The sequence below is a fragment of the Lepidochelys kempii genome, chromosome 27 (assembly GCF_965140285.1).
Source record: "Lepidochelys kempii isolate rLepKem1 chromosome 27, rLepKem1.hap1, whole genome shotgun sequence".
NCBI classification, from domain to species: Eukaryota; Metazoa; Chordata; order Testudines; family Cheloniidae; genus Lepidochelys; species Lepidochelys kempii.
The window spans coordinates 12676889-12697399 of record NC_136406.1 but is presented as its reverse complement, the minus strand read 5'-3'; the positions used below and the strand labels follow the sequence as shown (position 1 = coordinate 12697399).

The 20511-nt window shown below is 41.3% G+C and overlaps 2 protein-coding genes across 7 annotated transcripts in view; both read right to left on the bottom strand.

Moving 5' to 3' along the window:
- The window catches only part of HOXB3 (homeobox B3), a 58976-nt gene that overhangs the window by 14181 nt on the left and 24284 nt on the right, over positions 1-20511 (bottom strand). For 3 of the 6 annotated variants that reach the window (XM_078850757.1, XM_073325531.2, XM_078850759.1), the window contains exon 2: positions 11978-12210. The gene's annotated coding sequence lies outside the window, so the exon portion shown is untranslated. Of the gene's footprint in view, positions 1-1342; positions 1428-2212; positions 2379-11977; positions 12211-13317; positions 13518-20511 lie in introns of those variants that run through there. The other 3 variants (XM_078850758.1, XM_078850760.1, XM_078850761.1) reach the window with 3 other exon arrangements.
- Positions 13671-16319, bottom strand: HOXB4 (homeobox B4). The gene is made up of 2 exons (XM_073325535.2): positions 15893-16319; positions 13671-15124 (listed from the first exon to the last, which is right to left on the bottom strand). The coding sequence occupies exons 1-2, from the start codon at positions 16314-16316 to the stop codon at positions 14811-14813; spliced, it is 738 nt and encodes a 245-aa protein (XP_073181636.1). The 5' UTR covers positions 16317-16319; the 3' UTR covers positions 13671-14810.

Here is a 20511-nt window from a genome sequence, read left to right as displayed (position 1 = left end):
AGATTTTATTCGCCAACAGACCAAGCGCTTGGTAAAAAAAAACATTTCAAATTTCGCTGGAGGCGAGTAAAGATAATTCTGGATCTGAGGAAATTTAATGCAAGGCAATTTTCAGCAAAAAATCCGGCGCTTGTGTAGCTCTCTGCCAATATACACTAGTTTGCCTCGGGAAATATTAGACATTGAGTCTAAACTTTTGCGGTTTTACAAGGTATGGGGGCATTTTTTCTAACTAACAAATTGTCCCAGGAACTGAGTTATTTTCAGAGTACAAAAGGATACAAACAAACACCAGCCAAATTGAACAGGGAGCACATTAAAAAAAGTGAACTTCAAATTTAATCCTATTTGTCTTCCTGTCTTCCGCATAAACTTCGTTGTGTTGCAACTCACTCTTAAAATACACATCGGGCCTTAACAAAGAGACCAATTCTTCCGACTCCTAGCCCCAGAATGAGTGACGAAACAGCACTCGTAAATATTGTGTCATATATTCCAACATGAGTCGTTTTCCTGCCCCTCCTTTTAAAATGGAGCTCATTGAAGAAATTACATATAAAAAATAAATCTTTATTGTGGATTCTCCAAAACCCCGAGCAGATTTGGAGCTCCTTTCATGGTCTGAAAACATTTTAGCTGGTGGGATTCATAATAAAACATTGTTCTTATCTAAAATGTTGAAGGCTCGCATACTTACCCATGCCACCAAAATTAATTGGTCAGCTATCGGGGAAAACAAGTAAATTGGCCAGATGTTTGTTAATCACATCTGGCAAATAAAAGCAGAATTTGAGGGGGGTGGAGAGGGAACCCACTATCAGCATCGTGGAATTTTTAGAAGACATGGGCTTCCAGGAAAAGAGTTGCAATTAGGAGCTGCTCCAAGTAAACAAAACTTCTGAGGGCCATAAATCACGCTCACATACATTCTTCAGTTTAACACTCCGCTTTTCCAAAGCGGCGTTTGTAGTTTTTTTCCAAACAGCGGAGAGGTGCTAACGCTTTAACAAATGTGTCACAGGGAAACCTAGCTGGGAAACACGGACTTTAAAGAAAGCTTCTGTATCCCGTCTAGGTATGAATCACGCAACTTTTCCCTTTTTCTTTTCTTTTCTTTTCTTTTTTTTTTCTTGCTCATCTTCAACTTCCCTGGCTATGTTTCGGAAAGATCAGTCTTAATTTGAGACTAGGGAAAGTCAGCTATAGTTCACGTTGACCAATGGAGAAGTCTCTGGCCTGTCAAAGCTTTGGGAGCCATTAATTCTATCTCAGAGCGCTGGAATTCTTAGAGTACGGAAAGGCAAAGTTGCATCAATTTCCACCCCCCCCCTTTACCTCTTACCTGTGTTAGCTCTCCACCAAGGACTTCAGGAAGAAGGAGAGAAGGGGGGAAATCGGCTGCTGCAAGTATCTGAACTGAAGCAAGCAAATTAAAGAGAAGAAAAGAAACTACTTTATTGTACCCCAGTGGATCTTGCTGACAGCTTTGTCGGACGGATTTCTTCTCCCTTCCTCCCTCCAACCCCCACCCCCCTCAAAGATGCTTTAATTTTTGGACTCACTCGTTTCGAACGGAACTGCCTTGACTGAAGAAAAACCTTCCAAAACCGCGTTAAGTGTTGCAAGGATGGAGACCCCTTTCCAGAATGCCCAGAGATAGTGGGAGGGGTGGGGGAGTGCGGGTCTTGTACTTATTTTCCCCGTTGTGGGGGGGGGGAGGAATCCCTGGCACCTCTCTGAAAAGCTATTTCTCTTTATAAAGACTTAAAATGTTGCAAGACGGGCATAATACTGAGTGACAAGAGGTGCCGGAGAGAGGAGAACCAACTGGATTCTGGTTTTAGAGGCCAGTAGGAATTGGCCAGTCTTCAATGTCAAGATTCAAAATTGATTCCATATGTCTCGACCAAAAAAAAAAAAAAAAAGTTAAGCGTTACATTCGGCATTTTTTGGGGGTCATTGCGATCCTGTTCAATATTTGTGAATTGCAACTCAGCCTATCAGACTTTTAAGTTTAATCACAGAGGCTGCGAAGTAATAGGAGTCAATGGACATGATCCTGTAGGGTATTTTTAACCTCGCCTAAAATTGAAGAGTGAACAAAAATCTATCTGAAGGATGAGAGGGGTAAGGTTTGCCATCGCCTGGCTTTGGCACACCAAAACGGGGGGGGGGGGGGAGGGGGCGGGAGAGAGGGGGAAAGTCTCCTTACCGATTGTTTTGTGTTGTTTTTAATCAGGGAGATTCTGAGCCTTCCATCACTGATGTCCTATTGGCCTAATGGAGTCACTCCCGTGGACCGAATGGGAAAACATCCATTGACTTCAGTGGGCTTTGGATCCGGCTCTTGGGGATCACTGAGTGTTGATGTGTTACGGCTATTGAGAATGGAAAGGCCTGGGTTGATTTTCAGGAAAGGACAAAAGTTGCCTATTAAAATGTCATGACACAGCTGGCCATTTGACTTGCCAGAGTCTCCCTTCAGAAACTCCTGTTGAGCTCATTGGTGCGAGCATGGAGAGACTGTTACCCTATTTTTTGTCGCCTTCTCTTCCGATCTCGAGATCTTTCTGCCAAGAAGGGTCGAGGTATCGGATTTAACCCAAAATATTCAATGCTATTGAACGAAAATTCTTTAGTTAACCCCTCTCTGTCTTTAAATAAAAAGGAATCAAACCCTTCTGATTTATGGCTCTGATTTTCTGAAATAGCACCTGATTTGGTTTATCGCAGTCAAGTGTTGAAATGTGGTTATTAGCCCCCCACCCCACCCCCAGCAAAAGAAAAACCACCCGGAACTTCAAAGGACACCATCATTATATCCAACCTTTTGCCTATTTAACAGAAAACCAGGGTCTCCTTTCCCTTTGTCTTTGCTCCAAATAAATCTCGTCCCAATCCCTTTTTAAACAGAAATGTATCAGCCAAGTTGCAAGGGAGTGCGCTATGGGTCATCGGCAGTTTTTAAGGCCTGTATAGCGTATACTTATTTCGGACATTAATTGCTTTTTTCACCTCTGCATGTATGTTTATCCGTTTGTTGTTTCTTTTTCTTCTTTTAGACAATACGATTTGTTAAAATAATTCACTCCCTTTGACAGGGCCACAGTTATTGGTGTAGGGGCCAGTTATTTTAACCAACAATGGTCATCTTGCATTTACAATGTAATATTAACCTCTTTTTAAATCCTTTTGTTTTGAAGTGATCAACCGGAATAAATGGATGGCCCATGAATGATTCCTGAATCTTATGTATTTTAAAACAGAAATTGGACAGTGCATAAGGAATAAGAGTTATAATACTGTATACTGGAAATGCATTGTTCATATACTTGAGACCTCATCTGTTGAGTCTACAAGCTTATGTACTGACTGCAGGTATTATCCTGTTCTGTATTAGCTACCGGCCTCCTTAGATAGCAGTTCCAAAGAGTTCTGCCCTTCCATAATTCTTTGATCTTACAGAACACTCTCTTACAGCCTGCAATAAATTATGAACTAAGGACTTATATTTTCCACCTTAATAGCTGCCTCTCTGGGAAAGAAATGGTGTGTATATATGTACGGGAGGGTGGGTGTGATGGGGGGAGAAATGTTGCCTTTGGAGATGGCATATGATAAGGTAAATATTGATTCTTCATGCTGGTGGATCAAACTTTTCTGAAACGGTGGTAGACAAGAAGAACAGCTTATTGCAAAGAAATGAGCGAAACAATAATAACCTGAACTATTTTAATGACAAGATCAATAGCTCATCAAGTATTTTAAATATTATTCATATCGTTTATAACTATAACACAAGGAAGAATATTACACCCGCTGCTTCCTGATGCATTCAGTTTAACCGAGTTAATAAAGAAATATAGACAACATTTTTTAACGATTTACACATAGTTTTAGTCCGTAGGAGAGAGCTAATCACCGAAGTTATATTACCTAATCGATAAATAAACCAATAATGAACACAAATGGGAAAATTTGTGTGATTTAATGAGGTAGGTATGGCAGGGAGTTACAAAGATCATGGCTGGGTAAGAGGAGTTTTTGCTGTTGTTGTTTGACCAACCAAAGGGAACAATGAGAGCTCTTTTGGTTGCCCAAATCTGGACAAAACGAAACCCTTTTCATTGTATTACGTCATCCGATGCTAAATAATAGGTAGCCATTGGAGGGACAGAGAGAGAGAGAAAAACACAGAGACTAGTTATTGAGAAGGCTCCAGGCAGAAAGAAACCGTTCTTGGTAAATATCAGCTTGATACAACGGTGGCAAATTTCTAGAGGAAAAAAAGAAAGAAAGAAAGAAAGAAAGAAAGAAAGAAAGAAAGAAAGAAAGAAAGAAAGAAAGAAAGAAAGAAAGAAAGAAAGAAAGAAAGAAAGAGCACTGTGAAACTTTCGCCTTGTTTATTTAAAGGGCTCATTGATTAAAAATCTAAGTATAGAAGCGAAGAAGATCTGAGGCAACATTACCAATAAGAATAGATCCTACAGCCAGGCTTATCTCAAGCCAAAATCTTTGCATCATATAAATCACAATTCTGCCCCACCCTGCTAGAAACCAGCTGGAAAGGCAAGGCAGAAATGTAAGTGTTATCTGAAATAGGCATCTTCCCCCCTCCCCCACCTTAAATCAGAAGGCTAGGGATAGAGATAGCGATATCAGTAATGGATTCGGAGAGTATATGGTGCCAGGTGAATGGGGAAATGGGATTCATTATAGCCAAGGGTGTCAAAAGCATAAATGTTTGCCACCTTGTCCGATTCAACATCCTGCGGGACCTGAAGCTCTTCCTGACATCTGACTTATTTAAGGGGGACTTTTGTACAATGGCGTCTGGAACCAGAACCGAATAACCCCCCTACTATTGATTTATACTCCCCTTTAATGCGACTAATGCATGGGGCTGGACGATAGAGTTATGTGTGGTGCACTGTCTGAAGCTTTAATGACAGCAAAGGAGCCGTAATAATAACGATAATGAGAGCGAAATTAATATTTTCGCTCCTTCCAACTTCGTAACTACAGGAGCCTTCCTCAGTGGGCTAATTTTTCATGCTCAGAATCTAACACCTAAAAAACCTAAGACCTAAAAAACAAGTGGTCAAAATCAATTGGAAGCCAACGATTTAAATTAATATATGCCTGACAAAGAATGATGTTGCATTCCTGGCTTGTTCACCGTCCCCGGATCTCCCTTAATATTTAATGAAAGTCGCTGAGTTCCTCTAATTTTACTACATAAAGGTTTACCCTAGCAGACAGAGTTAAATATCACCCCTCATGACGGTGTTAAACTTGGCTCACGGGGGCTAAAGGAAGCGCGGAAAATGTGGTTGGAGTCTTTTTTGAGAATCCGGTGTGAACATTTAATCTTCAACCCTGTTGTCTGTTTTACTGACTCCTTGCATGTTACATATTTAAAAATGCTATTTCCCGCTTCCTCCTTCCCTTTCAACACTCACGGTTTTAACCTATTTGGTCAAGTTTTAAAATGGAAATTCTAAGTGGTTGACTTCTGACCGTTCCATTTTCTATCAAGGATGCAAATTCTCATTGATATACACTCTTGCTTTTTAAACAGGTAACTTTATGTCTTTTACCCATCAACTCTGCTCTTTAGGAGAATAATCTGCTCCCCAAAGTCTTAACTTTACTGCGCTGCCTCAATTGGTTGAAAGGGATTTACTTATTATAGTTCATATATATACTATATATCAAGTGCCAGTGAAAAGTTAACATCTGTTGGCAAGCTATGCCTATTTTAGTTTCTTGAGGAAGTAGGGCAAGCTTCTGCTCTCATGTACTAGTTTTAAATCCGTGTAATTCCATTGCCCTCAATAGGTTTACTTCGAATTTACACCAGTCTAAATCACAGAAAGCAGGCTCTTCGTTCCTAACAAAATGTCCTTTGTTATCTAAACTCCTGAAACTTTTATCCTAAGGACATTATTTACCTACCTACCTACCTATCATAGCAAGATCTTGCAGCAATGAATCGGTGCAAACTATTTCCTCTTTGCATAAAAAGAATAAGGAATTATTTGGGGACGGATTCGCTTCCTTTTTGTTAACAGTCTTTGGTAATTATAAATGGGTAAAATGCTCAGGTTTCGGAACGAAACCCATAACATCGCTCCATTAGCTTAGAACCCGTGTCGTTAGTTTGGAAGGCAAGGAAGCTCACCTATTGTTTTGTCCTCCACTGACAAAGTAACTTCATTCTCTGCTTGTGATCAAACGCTATCCCTATTTAAGAGGCAGCCGTACATTTTGACTCCCTGCAGCAATTTGATTTTCATTTTCAAATTTAGTTATTTATTTGATTTTTCCCCCTGATCAGCTGGCATACAATGGGACACATCCAGGCTTAAAAAACAAACAAAAAAATCCCAAACCAAACCAAAATAAATTAAAAAAGCCTCAAACAAGCATAAACACGCCTCAACAACCTGTGTTTATGGTGCAATAAAGTCCTTATTAGAGAGGGAGAGGGGACAAGATGGTGAAAAAATGAGGAATAGCTAGTAAAGTGATGCTGCAATACAAGACTCCTAGCAGTAATTTTTATATTAAGGTCCTGGTCTTTTACTAGGTTTATATGCCAATGAGGCGTTCCCGGTTTACCAAATTTATACAAATCTCTCCTTAATTGGTAATCACAGATGCTGTAATTTAAGACCCCCAGCTATAGAGCTTTCATATTAGCTGCTGATCTATTACTGTAAATCGTCTGAAATAATCAACTCCAGGGAGTGGAGCAGAGAGAAATTCTCGCTCTAAAATATCATCGCTTGCACATCATTTTCACTTGAGAAATGATTTATCTTGGACACCGCCATAAACAACACAACTCTCTCACAAACACACACACGCACACACACAATGGCAGCCACACTGCTGCTGACATGCTTATTGTAATAAATCAAGAAAGGGGGTTTCAAAAAGAGAGAGAGGGAGAAAGGTTGTGAGGAGAGAGAGAGAGAGAGGGAGAGAAAGGAATATTCCTAAAAATATCAATGAAATGCCTCGATGGGTATTAACACATACCACCATGTGAAGAGAAATGGGAGGAAATGAAGACGGCTATTTGTCACATTTTACGACAATAACATTAATAACAAACAATAAATTTACATGGACATATAGACACGCTAGGAATTGGGAAGACCCTGCTACTCACAACAATCCAACCCTCGGCGTGGCTTCTTTCTTCCTGAGAATTGTTTTATTGAAGACTCTTTTCTCTCTCCCTCTCTCTCTCTCTCTCTCCCTTTCTCTCTCTCTCTCCCTCTCTCTCTCCCTTTCTCTCTCTCTCTCTCTTTTTCCCCCCCTCTGCTATAGGCTTGTTTTTTAAAGGACAGTTGAATTTCACGTCAGACACAAGGAGACCATGTCTGCGATGTTCCTGACGAATACATATCTATTCTGCAACCTCTGCATTAATTATTTAATGAATCACGTGATCTGGAAGGGGGAAGGGGGTCTCTCAGTTTCATACTCAAAGGACCACTGTGACCTTCCACTGGAACAGTGTTTATCCCCCCCCCCACAAAAAATAAGTTTAGAATTGAATGTAACATTCTAGATCTACAGAGATATTCTGGCTACCTAGTTATTTCTATAAACACATATGCATACTTGCACAGGCGTGTGAACGTGGGATGAGTGTATACACAGCACAATATACAGTAATATACATATGTCTGGTAAAGGACGCAACGTTAGGGTGTCCACCCCCACTCCCCTCGAAGTTTAGAATATTTAAACACTTTCCCCAATCCTGATGCCTCTTTGCCCTGCTAGACACATAATGCTTTTCTCCCTGACATTTTATTACACTGACTAGAACAACAGTTTTAGGCTCCAAAGTCCTCTGAGGATATTTATGCTCATGGATCCAAATTTTTTTTTTTTTTTAAGAATTTCCCATTAGGATACAGGGCAAGAGCTTCTGCTGTTATTGTTTTGTGAGTCTTTATTGCATTTTTGAAGTCAGTTTTGGCTCTGAGCTGAGATGCCCCAAAACGGAATCCTGGCCAACAAAGGAAGCTGCTTATAGTGAATGTACAAGAAGCTGCCTATGGACCAAATCCCAAGCAGGCAATGCCTCACTGACACAAAACAATGTGCACACGTCTGTATGTAGCAACATACTTACATATGTTCACATAGACACAGGCACACGGATGTACAGACATAGCTACGACACTGGTTTTCTTTCAGCCCTGCAAGGAAGCTAAGATTTTTTTACAAATCTAGCGTAGGGGTCCCTCATCCCATTTCAGGTGCTAAGGATGGGGTTGTGAGTTCAATCCTTCAGGGGGCCATTTGAGATCTGGGGCAAAAATTGGGGATTGGTCCTGCTTTGAGCAGGGGGTTGGACTAGATGACCTCCTGAGGTCCCTTCCAACCCTAATATTCTATGATTCTATGATTCTATGATGACGGTCTCACCTCCTCAAACAATGGAATGGATACAGGGCATAAGGAGCCACTGAAGATTAAACAATAGAACCGTGTGAGACCTGGAGTAACAGGCAAGGTGGAATGCGTTTGACTATAAAGTTCTACTCTTGCAAGCCTGGGAATACCTCTAAACATAGATAAAATAAAGATAGGCATGGAGGTTTAGCGAGAGTTGTCCGGCGTTTAATAATCCACTCTCTAGGAAAGCAGCTACCTGAAAGAATACAGTTTAAAAACTAATTAATAAAAGGTGAGAAAATTCAAACCCAGCGTTCAATCCAGGCAACATTTTGAAGTGGTTGTGATGGCTGAAAGGGCTGTTTAAAGCTTCAGGAAATGAATACGGGAGCAAATTGCCTGGAAAAGCTTCACACTTGTTTTTAAAGCATAGACCTTATTGTGTGAAATTTCTTAAAAAAAACCCAAAACCTTCGGCTAAAAATTCTGGGTGAAGGTGTAATACAGAGAGAGAGGAACACAGAAAAGGAAAAGTGAATGTATTCTCTCTTTTTAAAACATCCTTTCGGTGTCACTGTATGTTGATAGAGGAGCAGTTACCTAATAAAGCAAACTTCCTTCACCCCTTAAATTAGATGATTTTTCAATTTGGGACATTATCAGAGTAGGAGGGGGTAAACTGAAAAGCCACACACTTTCCTTCAGTGGATCCCTTAAAAAAACAAACAAACAAACAAACTATCCCTCATCCGAATGTTGCTTGCCCCAAAATAAACAAACAAAAAAGGAAAAATCCGGCTGCCTTTTTTTCTAAGAAGAGCAACTTTCGCTAAAAGTTCAAAGAATAGGAAATGCGGCCATAAACAGCACCCTCAGCCTCTGAGGGGCTATCATCAAAGCAGCTTTCTTTCGAGAGATAAAATGAGCGTTTATATAGTGAGAAGGGGAGATTGATTTACGAATTTAAACACGCCAGTTTTATTGGAGATCATAAATCTGTCAGGGGGAAGGTGTTCAGGCAGAGAAACTCCCAAACTGCTCCCACCACCCAGGTCCTTACTCAAAGAGGAACATTTGAAGGAACCCGAACACTGCAACAAGGTGTCGATACACCTAGACACCTATAACATAAAAATTTTCCCGGTGTGTGTTTGAAAGTATTTGTATATAAATACTTTTCCCCACGTATATTTATATTATACAGAGACAATCTCGCGCGTTGTATTTTAATAATAGATAGATAGATAGATAGATAGATAGATAGATAGATAGATAGATAGATAGATAGATAGATAGATAGATTTAAATGCCCTGTATCCATGTATATGTATAAATATTTGGTCTGGCTTCCAAATAAATAAATCTCAGATCATAATGGCAACTAGACAAGCTATTCCAGTTGGTTCGATGCAATAGACTTTTGGTCCGGCTTCGATTTCAAGACGCAGGCGGAGCGAACAAAGAAGTGCATGGGACAGAAAGGCCATGTCCCAAGGAGACACCTTTCAGACTCATGCTGATTAAAAATATTTACATTCTTCCACCAGGAACTAGGTCGGAAGAGTAAAATCTCAGAGCGATGAGTCGAACCATCAGGTGTCATATCGAGATCTAAACGGAGACTCCAAAAGACACCTGGCCTGTCTCTGGCTGGATATGTGGCTTTAATACCTTTAAAACGATGAGTCGTTCATGCTTTGTTTCCCGGGGTTCCCCTGACACAGCTATGAAGCGGAGTCGCCCCTAAGTCACTGAGCACCGCGCCGATATAAACAAAGGTAGCGGGCGTCAACTCATGTATTGAAACGATTCTAGGTGGCCAGCAAGGTCGGGAGAGGGCTACCAAATGTCTGACGGAGCCCTTAGCCCGTCACTCCGAAAACAGTTCTTCATCCTTCGCCATTTAGAATTCATCAAACCCCGGAGTGACTGTGTAAACGCTGCCCCGTGTCAATATAAGTGTTCCTCGCTATCAGGACTAAGGGCCACCGTGAGCCACCGAAGGCCACAATTTGCAAAGGGGCGAGGTGGTTTCAACAACATTCACCGATAACCACCCTTACCGCCTACCCTCCTGTAGCCCCCCTCCCCTCCCCTCCACCACCATCAAAAAGAAATCCCTGACTGCATCAGCAAATATCACACCCCTTTAGCAGATACAGACGAGCTGTGAAGGGCTTTTGAGAGTGTTGTGGGCTAGGAGCGGGGGGAGGAAAAGCGGGGGGGGGGGAGAGGAGACGCTCCGAAACAAAGGATTTTCTGGAAGGGAGAAGATAGCTGAGGTTTGAGGAAAAGTGAGAGGCGTTTGGCTGGGGTAGTGTAAGGATCCTTTTTAGAAAGCCCTCTCCTGAGAGGTAAACAAAACAAAACAAACCCAAGTGGCCGAGCCAGCCCAGAGATCTTTCCCCTTGCACTGACCGCAAGCTTCCCGACTCTAAAAAACTCAGCTGCCCTTTGTCTTTTACAGTGGAGACCCTCTGTGCTTTGAGATGAAACCCAAAGCCAGGAAGAGAAACAATGCATTGTGACCAGATTGAATATAGAATGACTAAGACATTAAAAGCCAAACAACCAAACACAAAAAATCCGATCGTTCTGGGACGCCTTTCCTCTGCATTCCCCGCGCTGGCCCAGCAATGGCAACATTAAGAAACAACCATGAACACGCGTGGTTTAAAAGATTCTTTCCGGAGGTGCAAAGTTTGCCTTAGCCCCCGTCCAGTTCGACGCTGGAAATGTTACACAGCACAATGTCCAGTCTTGGAAAGGTCAAGGGGTTTGAGAGGTCAATCCTTGGCTATAATACTCAGCTAATCAGTTAGAAAACGTGTCCTTTGGGTGAACCCTCTATGCGATCTGTGCTCGGCAGCTCAGAATTTTGCCTCAATTTATTTGTTTATTTTGCCTTTCAGCCTCCCCAGTAAAATGCAAAAAGTCTTGAAACAAACAGCAATCAGACAAGCGCGGCTCACGCAAACACGGTCTCTAAAGGCCAAACCCTTCCACAAAACAACTTTTCTAAGCAGAAACGAGAAACTCAAAAAGTCTGATTTGGCTAAAGGATTCGAACACAGTTATTCCTCCAAGGAACATCTGACACACGAAAAAAGAAATCATCTACCAGACTGATCTTTCCATAGTCGCACGTGACGTTTGTACAAAGCCCTTTAATTTAGGTTGCAAAGCTTCAAGAAGGCAAAATAGAACATGGAGGAATATAATTTGAAATAGCAAGGCTGTCTTGGTCACAAAAAGGCCAATGTCTGAGCTATCTGCTTTTCCTCTGTATTCCATGAGATAAAAAAATTATCCGAGCAAAGCCAAACTCTATAGGATTCACACCATAAAATGGAAAAATACGGGTTTTTAGCATCCCCTTTATATGTAATCCATTTGATATCTTTCTTTTCTCTCTCCCCCTCAGACAAAATAAAATGAGGAAACCGAGGAAAATCCCGTAAAGGATTCATGTGCCCCCCCCAAAAAAAACCTTACTCTTGAAAAGAGGCAATAAAACGATCAAAAATGCATGCCAAGCAGTCGGTTCTTTTACCTTGTGCATTCCCACATCCTTTTTCCAACGCCCAATAGATGGTATTCATGGTTTGAGTGGTTTCTTCCCAAGTGAGAGTTGTTGTTTGTTCCGTTTTGTTTTCCAAAAAAAAAAATAAATAAATAAAAGTTTTCAACTTTATGATCCAGATTTTTTTATTGTTATTATTCCCCTTGAAGATTTTTGTAGGACTCCGGGTACTTTTTTCCCAACAGACGGTCTGCGGAGATTTGCTGTTGAATAACAATGGGGAAAGGATAAGTATTTAAAGAAAAGAAGTGATTAATGATTTTCTGTATAATTCTCGCATTTTTCTTGGCTTCTGTCTGCTTATAATGGCTGTGAACTTTTAGGTCCTATAGAAATCTTCTTTTCTCCCCCTTCAATTCTATTCATACTTTCCAGCTTTGATTTAGTTCTATAGAAGTTGCATTCCTAACAGCATATGCTTTTTAAGAACTGTTTTGGTACCCTTAAGAGCATAGCCTCTATCTGAAAATTGCATCGCCTTTACATAGGAAGCAGATCGAAGGTGGGGAGGGAAATCAGCCATCAAAATAAGTGCAGTCCCGACCACCCCTCATCGAAATAAAAACTCGGAAGGTTTGCTCTTTTTGCCTTTAAAGGGGCAAAAGTTAATCAAATACATACACAACTCCGTTTTTCCAACACAAGACGTGCAGCGGCTCTGTGTCACATGACCATATACATATTTCTTACAAACTGTTACAAAGTCAACAGAGTAAAAGACGTAATGGGCGATTTATTGAGGTGTGGGGGGAAGGAACAACTTTTGAAAGCAGTTTGTTTGCAAGGTCTGAGTTAAATTGCTGAGTACCCTAAGAACAGAAACAGCCATTCTACCACTTTAAATATCCCAAGCCAGGTCTTTGTTCTTAATAACGTGGTGGGGTATTTTAATCATGACTTAGAGGCCGAGACAAATTCATAAAATCTCATAAATAAGCGAAAACCATTTTCTTATAGGGAATGATTCAGAAAATTATGATTTTCTTTGTATGGTCTAGAGGCCTCCTTCCCACAAGCCCACCCCACCCCTTTCTTCTTCTTCTTCTTCTTTTTTTTAAATGTAACTTAGAACTGGAATGTTATTTCGCCCTGAACAGTATTTTCGATACTTTCTATGAGCAAGAAAATGAAAATTAATACAAGAGCTGTGGCTCACAAAAGAAGCCATTTGTCTTCTTGATTATCTATTTGCTTGTCAGGGTTTGAGCTATTGCAGTAGCCAGCTCCTTTGTAATATAAAAATACACAGAAAACCTGCAAACACCGAGAAACATCTGTGCAAAAATTATACTCATTAATGCATTAAATACCTTGGAGAAGGAGATTTTTTTAAAATGAAGTAGCCTCTCCTGAGGAATACACAGCTGCTTTAATTCCTTAATACAATGTAGCGCTTTAATGACCCAACACAGTTGAAACCAGTTTGTGAACATATCATACAACCATATTAATATGTGCATAGAATAAATAAATCACAATATGTAAGGCTTAGCAGTACTTAAGACTGAGATACCCTATAGTCAAACACATTTTGTTTTCATTAGCGAGGTGCAATTGACAGAAATCCTTATAAAACTAACAAACATTTTAAATTAAAAAAAAAAAACTTATTTTTTTAAACACACACGGGTTATAGTCACAACGAAAATTTTATTTCTACTTGCTTTCCTTCTGCTATGTACAAGTTATCATGAATATCACAAAGAACAATAGGAGGTAATTCAAATGAACAACTGGAAGGGGGAAACGAAGATCCCAAAAGTTCTTTGAAATCACATCAGCTCGGAATGTCAAGTACTATAGAACATGGAAAGAAAAAAATAAATCTGTTCGAAGTTCATAACCCCTTTTCCATCAAGAAAGAAGGGGATCCCCAGCTTCCATTTTTTATTCACATTCTCAGTACAAAAATGGACTGAATCTTAGTGGAGAAGCATCCTTTTTACAAAGAGCCCTCCCTTCCCACACCCCTTTTGACGAACGTTTAAATTCAGGTGGCATTACTTGATCATCAAGTTTCTAAACTAATTACGTTGTCCCCCCCCCCAAGATTTACAAGTGAGGTAATTAACCTGCTGGACTCAAAAGTGGCAGGGGGTTTCTTACATAAGTCTCCATTATGTTGGTCTCCTTCCCAGCCCCACCCCCACCCCAAATTTCACTCGGTTTGTTTTAAATTGTGCCAATCTCTTCGTTCTCCAGCTATATGACCCTGATCGTTACGATACTCAACATCTATTCAGTCCCCCCCGGTCCTCATACCGCATGGAGTTGGGGTTGTTGTTGTTTGTTTGTTTGTTTTTGGTCTGTAGGGCTGTGTTACCGTTGCCAGAATTGCTATGCCCTTGGGGATCTGAACAGAAACTTTCGCTTTGGGGCTGGTAGGCAACAAAAGAAAAGAAAAGAAAATTCAGTTCCTCTTGAAGAAACTGAGCCTCATTTATTAAAGTGAACACTGGTTGTCGAGGTAATAGCAAGCATAAGGTCCATCCTTTGTACGGGAGAGTAAACATGACAAATGGGGCAGAGTTTGGCGTGATTAAAGATGAAACAAGGATTCATCTTAGCCAAATTTGAAAACTACTATCCACAGCCTTCTTTTAATGGGAGGGAGCACAAAAGCACATCTCTGTTGTTTGTTTGTTTGTTTTGTAGCTGAGTTTCCCTCCTTTTCTATAAATAAAGAGTATGCCCCCGTTACGCCCCTTGGAACATAAAAAAATTATCATGTGTCTCCTACACACTCTCACTCTCTCTCTCTCTCTCTCTCTCACACACACACACACACACACACAAGAAACAGTTATAGGCCAGTGGCTGGTGCATTGGCTCGGTTCTGAGACCCTCCTTGTATCTGCAGGCTTGCAGAAGAGTTGGAAGAATTAGACCTGATCTTGGTATTGGGTAATTTATGATCTTTTTTCCATTTCATCCTCCTGTTCTGGAACCATATTTTGATCTGGCGCTCGGACAGGCAAAGAGAATGGGCAATTTCTACTCTGCGCCTCCGCGTGAGATAGCGATTATAGTGGAATTCTTTCTCCAGTTCCAGGACTTGCTGCCTGGTATAAGCTGTCCGGGAGCGCTTCGGTTCCCCTCCTGTGCAACTGGGGTTTACTGAACAAACACAAAGAGGGGAGTGGGGAAGAAGAGAAAAAAGAATTACTGAGCTGCCCTTTTAATTTTTTTAAGTGTCACACGCTGTTTTGCTGGCAGACTACTCGAAGCAGAAAGATGCACCACGATCTTCCAAAAATATACACTTAACCCATCTCCAACCCCCTCTCTCCAGCCTGATTGCATGACGTACATCCATGTCTATATGTGTTTTAAACTTCCCTAGATATATTTTACATACTCTCCTCGATAACATAGATGGTGCAAGTATATTATATACATATATATACACACACACACCCCATCTATGCTCTTTAAAATCCATAAAATCCCCCCCATACATACACCCTCTCTTTGTAATAACACGGAGAGAGAGAGAGAGAGAGAGAGAGAGAGAGAGAGAGAGAGAGAGAGAGAGAGAGAGAGAGAGAGAGAGAGAGAGAGAGAGAGAGAGAGAGGAAACATAGTAAAAGTTTACTCAACCCACCACTTAAATACAAATTACAAAAACATAAAACTTAACTTACGAAGATTCAACAACCATAAAAAAGTACCCTGCAAGAAATTGGAGGAGGATGGTAACAGAGACTTCAAAGGCACTTGGCCAAGTAGAGCCATAAAAATTTATGGAGGATGTAATTATACTGCTCTGCAAACAGGCGATCGTAAATCTCCACGAATGGTTATTTTACAACTGGTGCAATAGGCTTTCCACAAGACTTTGAGGTGCTAGTTAGTATAAAGCAAAAGCCACTTTAGTTCACTTACCCGTGCTTACATGGACTTTTTTCATCCAGGGATAAACTACTGGCTCTTTGCAAGAAGAATGAGATGGGCTTTGGTTCATAGAGTTTTGGCTACAGGAGGGTGGAGGAGGGCTGGGGGTGACCGACTCACAGTGGTGATTTGCCTCTGAGAGGTGGCTCTGAAGTCCGGCAGAAGGATGAACGTGACCCCTTGGGGATAGCACCGCTGGCTGGTGGCCGGAGCCCTGACAAGCTGGGTAGGGCGGCTCGTTGCAGGCTGACCGTGGCTGGTACATCGCCTCATGTTGGAAAGTGGTCTCTCGCCTCTGGCTGCTGTAATATCCCGGAGAGTGATTGGGAAGGTAATCATTCTGAGAATATTCTTCGCAGGGTGGGAACTTGGGATCCACATAGTTGGAGTTGATCAAAAACGAACTCATGGCCATTAATTTCTTTGAATTGCACACACACCACACACACACACACACACACAAATACTAAAATTTATTCCTATCCCCCCCTACTCGTTTTCCTGTTTCGTAAAACCCTCCTACATACTGTCAAGTGAACAAAGTTAGGAATCCATGTGACACCGGCGGCCAATGGCGAGGTTCCCTGCGATTCCCGGATAAGGAAATATGCTCACACAGGGGCATTCTTACTCCTGTAGGATTTTTTTTTTTTAAATCACCAATATTTACATATTTTCAGCAAGGGTGAAATGTCTTGCTCCTGCACAATGTTACTTACCCGGATTAGCATCTCAGGCTCTAAACCCCTAATGTCACCACTTAATCCCTCGGGATAACAAAACCCCACTCCCTCCAGTAGGTGTGTCTTGGGTTAGTTGTGTGTTACAGAAAAAAAAAAAAAGATTATTTTCAGTAATATGGGGGAGGATGGGGAGGGAAGTCCGCTCCGGATCAAAATGAATGCCCTGGCAGATGATACATTGAGATCCCTCTGGCTGGTGTTTAAATTTCGGTCTTAATGGCGGTGATATGAAGCGGGTTGAGTAGCGACTATGCGCTGCGATACTGGCAGAGATAAATAGGACTTGTTCTGGGTCGATAGAAAATCCATCGGCTAATTCGGGGTACCGGGGCTCCTAAATCACATTTAGCTTCGGGATCCGATTGACCATTTTCCAGCCATGGGTGGAAGAGAGCCCTTCCCCTGAACACGAAATAAAGGGCTTTATGGACAATTAAAGATAAAATTAACTAGCCTCGGTGCTGTTCCCTTCTCCCACATTGTAATAAACATGATTAAAAAAGCAACATTTGGACGGGTCTTTAAAATCGAAGCACCTAATAATCCCTTCATAAAAATCAGGAAACAGGGCAGCGTTTGGCTGGATTATTTATACCTAGTGTATTTTAAGCAATTATACAGATTAAAGCAACAGAGTTTTCCCTCCTGAGTTTCAGTGATGTAAGACTTCTGACACCCCTAGCAGCTCAGATTTTTATTACAACGAGGTGATAAAGTTTGCCACAGGAGTACTAGAGTTGGGAGTTTAGGTAAATCCCCCAATATTTCTTTTCAGTTATAAAACGATCTTCTGGCCAAAGCTTCTTTTCATCCTGTTATTTAGGTTTTTTTTTTTCTTCAGGGAGAATGACTGTAGTGTTTGTGTCAACTACATATTCCCCTAGATACGAATTTGTGACACAACTTCCTTTACACAAATTCGGATCTACAGGGTACATATAGAAGACAGATGCATCTTTCTTGGTCAGAAATCTTCTAACTTCACTTAACTGTAATCATTCTCTTCGATTTAATTTATTATTAGTATTATTGTTTTTAATACAAGAGATGTGTCACTAAAAGAATTAAACTATGGATAAATATGGTTAAAATTTCCACTTTCCAAAGGAAACACAAATAATGAAATTCACCCATTCGAAATACAGAGCTAGTAATTGTTAGGCTACCAAAGTAATACAGTACGTTCCTCCCTATTCATGGATACACTGAACATTAGTTTAGCATTATGTCGTCGTCCCCCCCCCCAAAAAATGAGTCCTGGACTATATCTAAAAACATAAGTAGAGTCCCAAATTATCATTCATTTCAAATGTAAATGTAATAGTTAATGTTCACTCCAAATGTGGTTGTTTCAATATCATCCACTGATCAACAGAGACAAATATTTCAAAATTTTTGTTGTTGTTGAGTTTCTGAAGGTCATCCAAAGTTTTTTTGTTATAAAAGTAAATTACGGGGGGAGGGGGGAGAGAAACAGAGGAAAATAAATACAGAATGTGAAGGCAGATGGGACGATATTCTTTTTCTTTCTTTTTTTTTTTATGACAGGCAATTCTTTTTATAACCCGAGAAAAAGATCAAAGGAGTTTCATTTCCGAAAGCAATAAAATATTCATACTGTCTAGCTAATGAACCTTGATTCGGAGCGAATGAGAATAACATCGTGTTGACACTTCGTTTAAAATTCCAGTAGCTCCAGAGATTAAAAGTATAACAGTCTCCTCCACCCCAAACCCACCCAAAAAAGATCAGAAGGGAGCAACACACGTTTCTGTTCGAATATTTCCGATTTAATCATATTTTAACAGCACCCAGCCACAGAAGATGCCATAAAGATGCTACATTTCCCCCTTCATTGGCTGGAAATACTGTTTTCCCCCTCCCCTCAAATCGAAACGTATTTCAAATAGCACTGCTTTAAAAAAAAAAAAAGAAAGAAAAAGACCTTGTAATGGCAGAGAATGAATGAACACCGCTTGCTTGGGACACATCAGGCGTTAAGATTTTCCGGCTGCTTAAAGGTAAGTCGACTGTATCGCTCGCAAGGTAATGCAATCGAGAGCCCTTCTCAACGACAACTGGCAAAATCTACCCTTTGCAATCTCCCCAGCGTCTAACACTCCCAAAAAGTTTCTTGCACACCAAGCAGATCTCGCGGGTTGCTTTATAATGCCTTTCACACCGGACAAGGAGGTCCCAAGCCTGCATAAATGCCTCAGACCCCTCAAGTGTACTGGGGAACAGACAGTGATTCTGAAATAGACCGCCTTCTAGAAAGTGTGCTCTAAGTACATAAGAATCCAAATGAAATCTGCTAGAACCAGGTAAAGACTGAAACGATAATAAACCAATTCTGCCAAACCAGTCCAGCCGGACTACACTTTTATATTTCGGTTCCATCTGCCCCCGTCCTTTTGTTAATTTCCCCAACAGCAGTAATATCCTCACCAACACCGGTACACCCTACACCTTAAACATACACAGCTAGGTAGGGCCTATTCTGGATTGATACCCGGCTCCCTTACCGCCCCCTCCCCAAAACATGCCGTTTTAATTTTCCTTTGCAATGACAGACAAAGGGGTTTTAGCAGCACCAGCACCCCTAGTGTTTGCCAGAAATCTTTTTTTTTTCCAGAAGTCTCACACAACAGATCCCGAATTAAAAAGCCAAGGATACTGCCCCGCACTCCCCCCAACACACACACACACGCCTGCAGTTTTTTTTCACACTTTCTATTCCGCTCATAAAAACGTCTAACGTTTCGGAAGTTTAGAAAGATAGATCTAGCCAATGTTCTCTCTCCATTTCAAAGGGGGGGAAGCCGCTTAGCCGCCATCCAAACCTACCTCTCTCCCTTTCGACGGTCGGCCTGCCGCCTCACTGTTTATTTATATTGTACAATAAAAGGAAAGCAGGAGGGAGGGAGGGCTGGAACCATTAAGACCATAAAAAAGGCTCCGAGAGAAGGAGCTTAAAAGGAGAGGATCGCTGAAGTGGTGAGACACCTGCCAAGGCAAAATCCCCCCTCAGTTGCATCCTAAATTCCCTGCCTAAACAGCCCCTTTTCTGCCCCACCCCATCAATAGCCTCCTACCTTGGGGGAAAAATGATAAAGAAGACATCTAGACTGGTACACGATCTCTCCTCCCCCCACCCCCACCCCTCTTGTCCCCCTGATTGCACCCGAGGCTTTTCTTACCTTTCAGTTCTACAGGTTGAGTGTCTGACCTCTGAAAGCCACCCCTTTTCCTGCCCGTTCCCACTCTCTCTCTAGGTGCAACGCCAAAAAAAAAAAAAAAAAGCAAAAAAGCAAAAAGAAAGCGCAACAACACGTACCTTTAAAAAAATAAAATAAAAGCCCCCCTCCTCCTCTTCCCCAGCTGAAAACAGTCTCCTATACCGTTTGAGGAAGCTCCCACAAAAGTTCGTAACGCTTTCCCGGGCACAAAAGAAACAAATAAAAGAACCCCCAACCCCGAGAGCCGAGTTCCTCTCTGCTATCTTCCCCCTGGACAGGGATTATTTCTCGATAAGAACCCCTCTTTCGCACCCCCCCCGCCTCCCCCAGCATTGTCTTTAAAGGCAAACAAAACCCTGCTACTGGCAGGGAGCAAACGATAGGCCCTTCTGAGTATTTTGGGTTTGGAAACCCGCAAGTTTTCGTATTAATCGCATACTTTGTCAGTCTTTGTTAAACAGCTAGGCGTGTCCCGAGTCTCTCGAACATTTTAATATTTGTTAGACGCTCTGACCTGAGTTTCACCCCACTCCGGGGGCCGCTCCCACTGGTCTATAATACGCTTGCATAGTTCTCTCGGTCATATTGAATTTTACCCAGGTCATTACTTTGGAGAAAAATGGCAGGG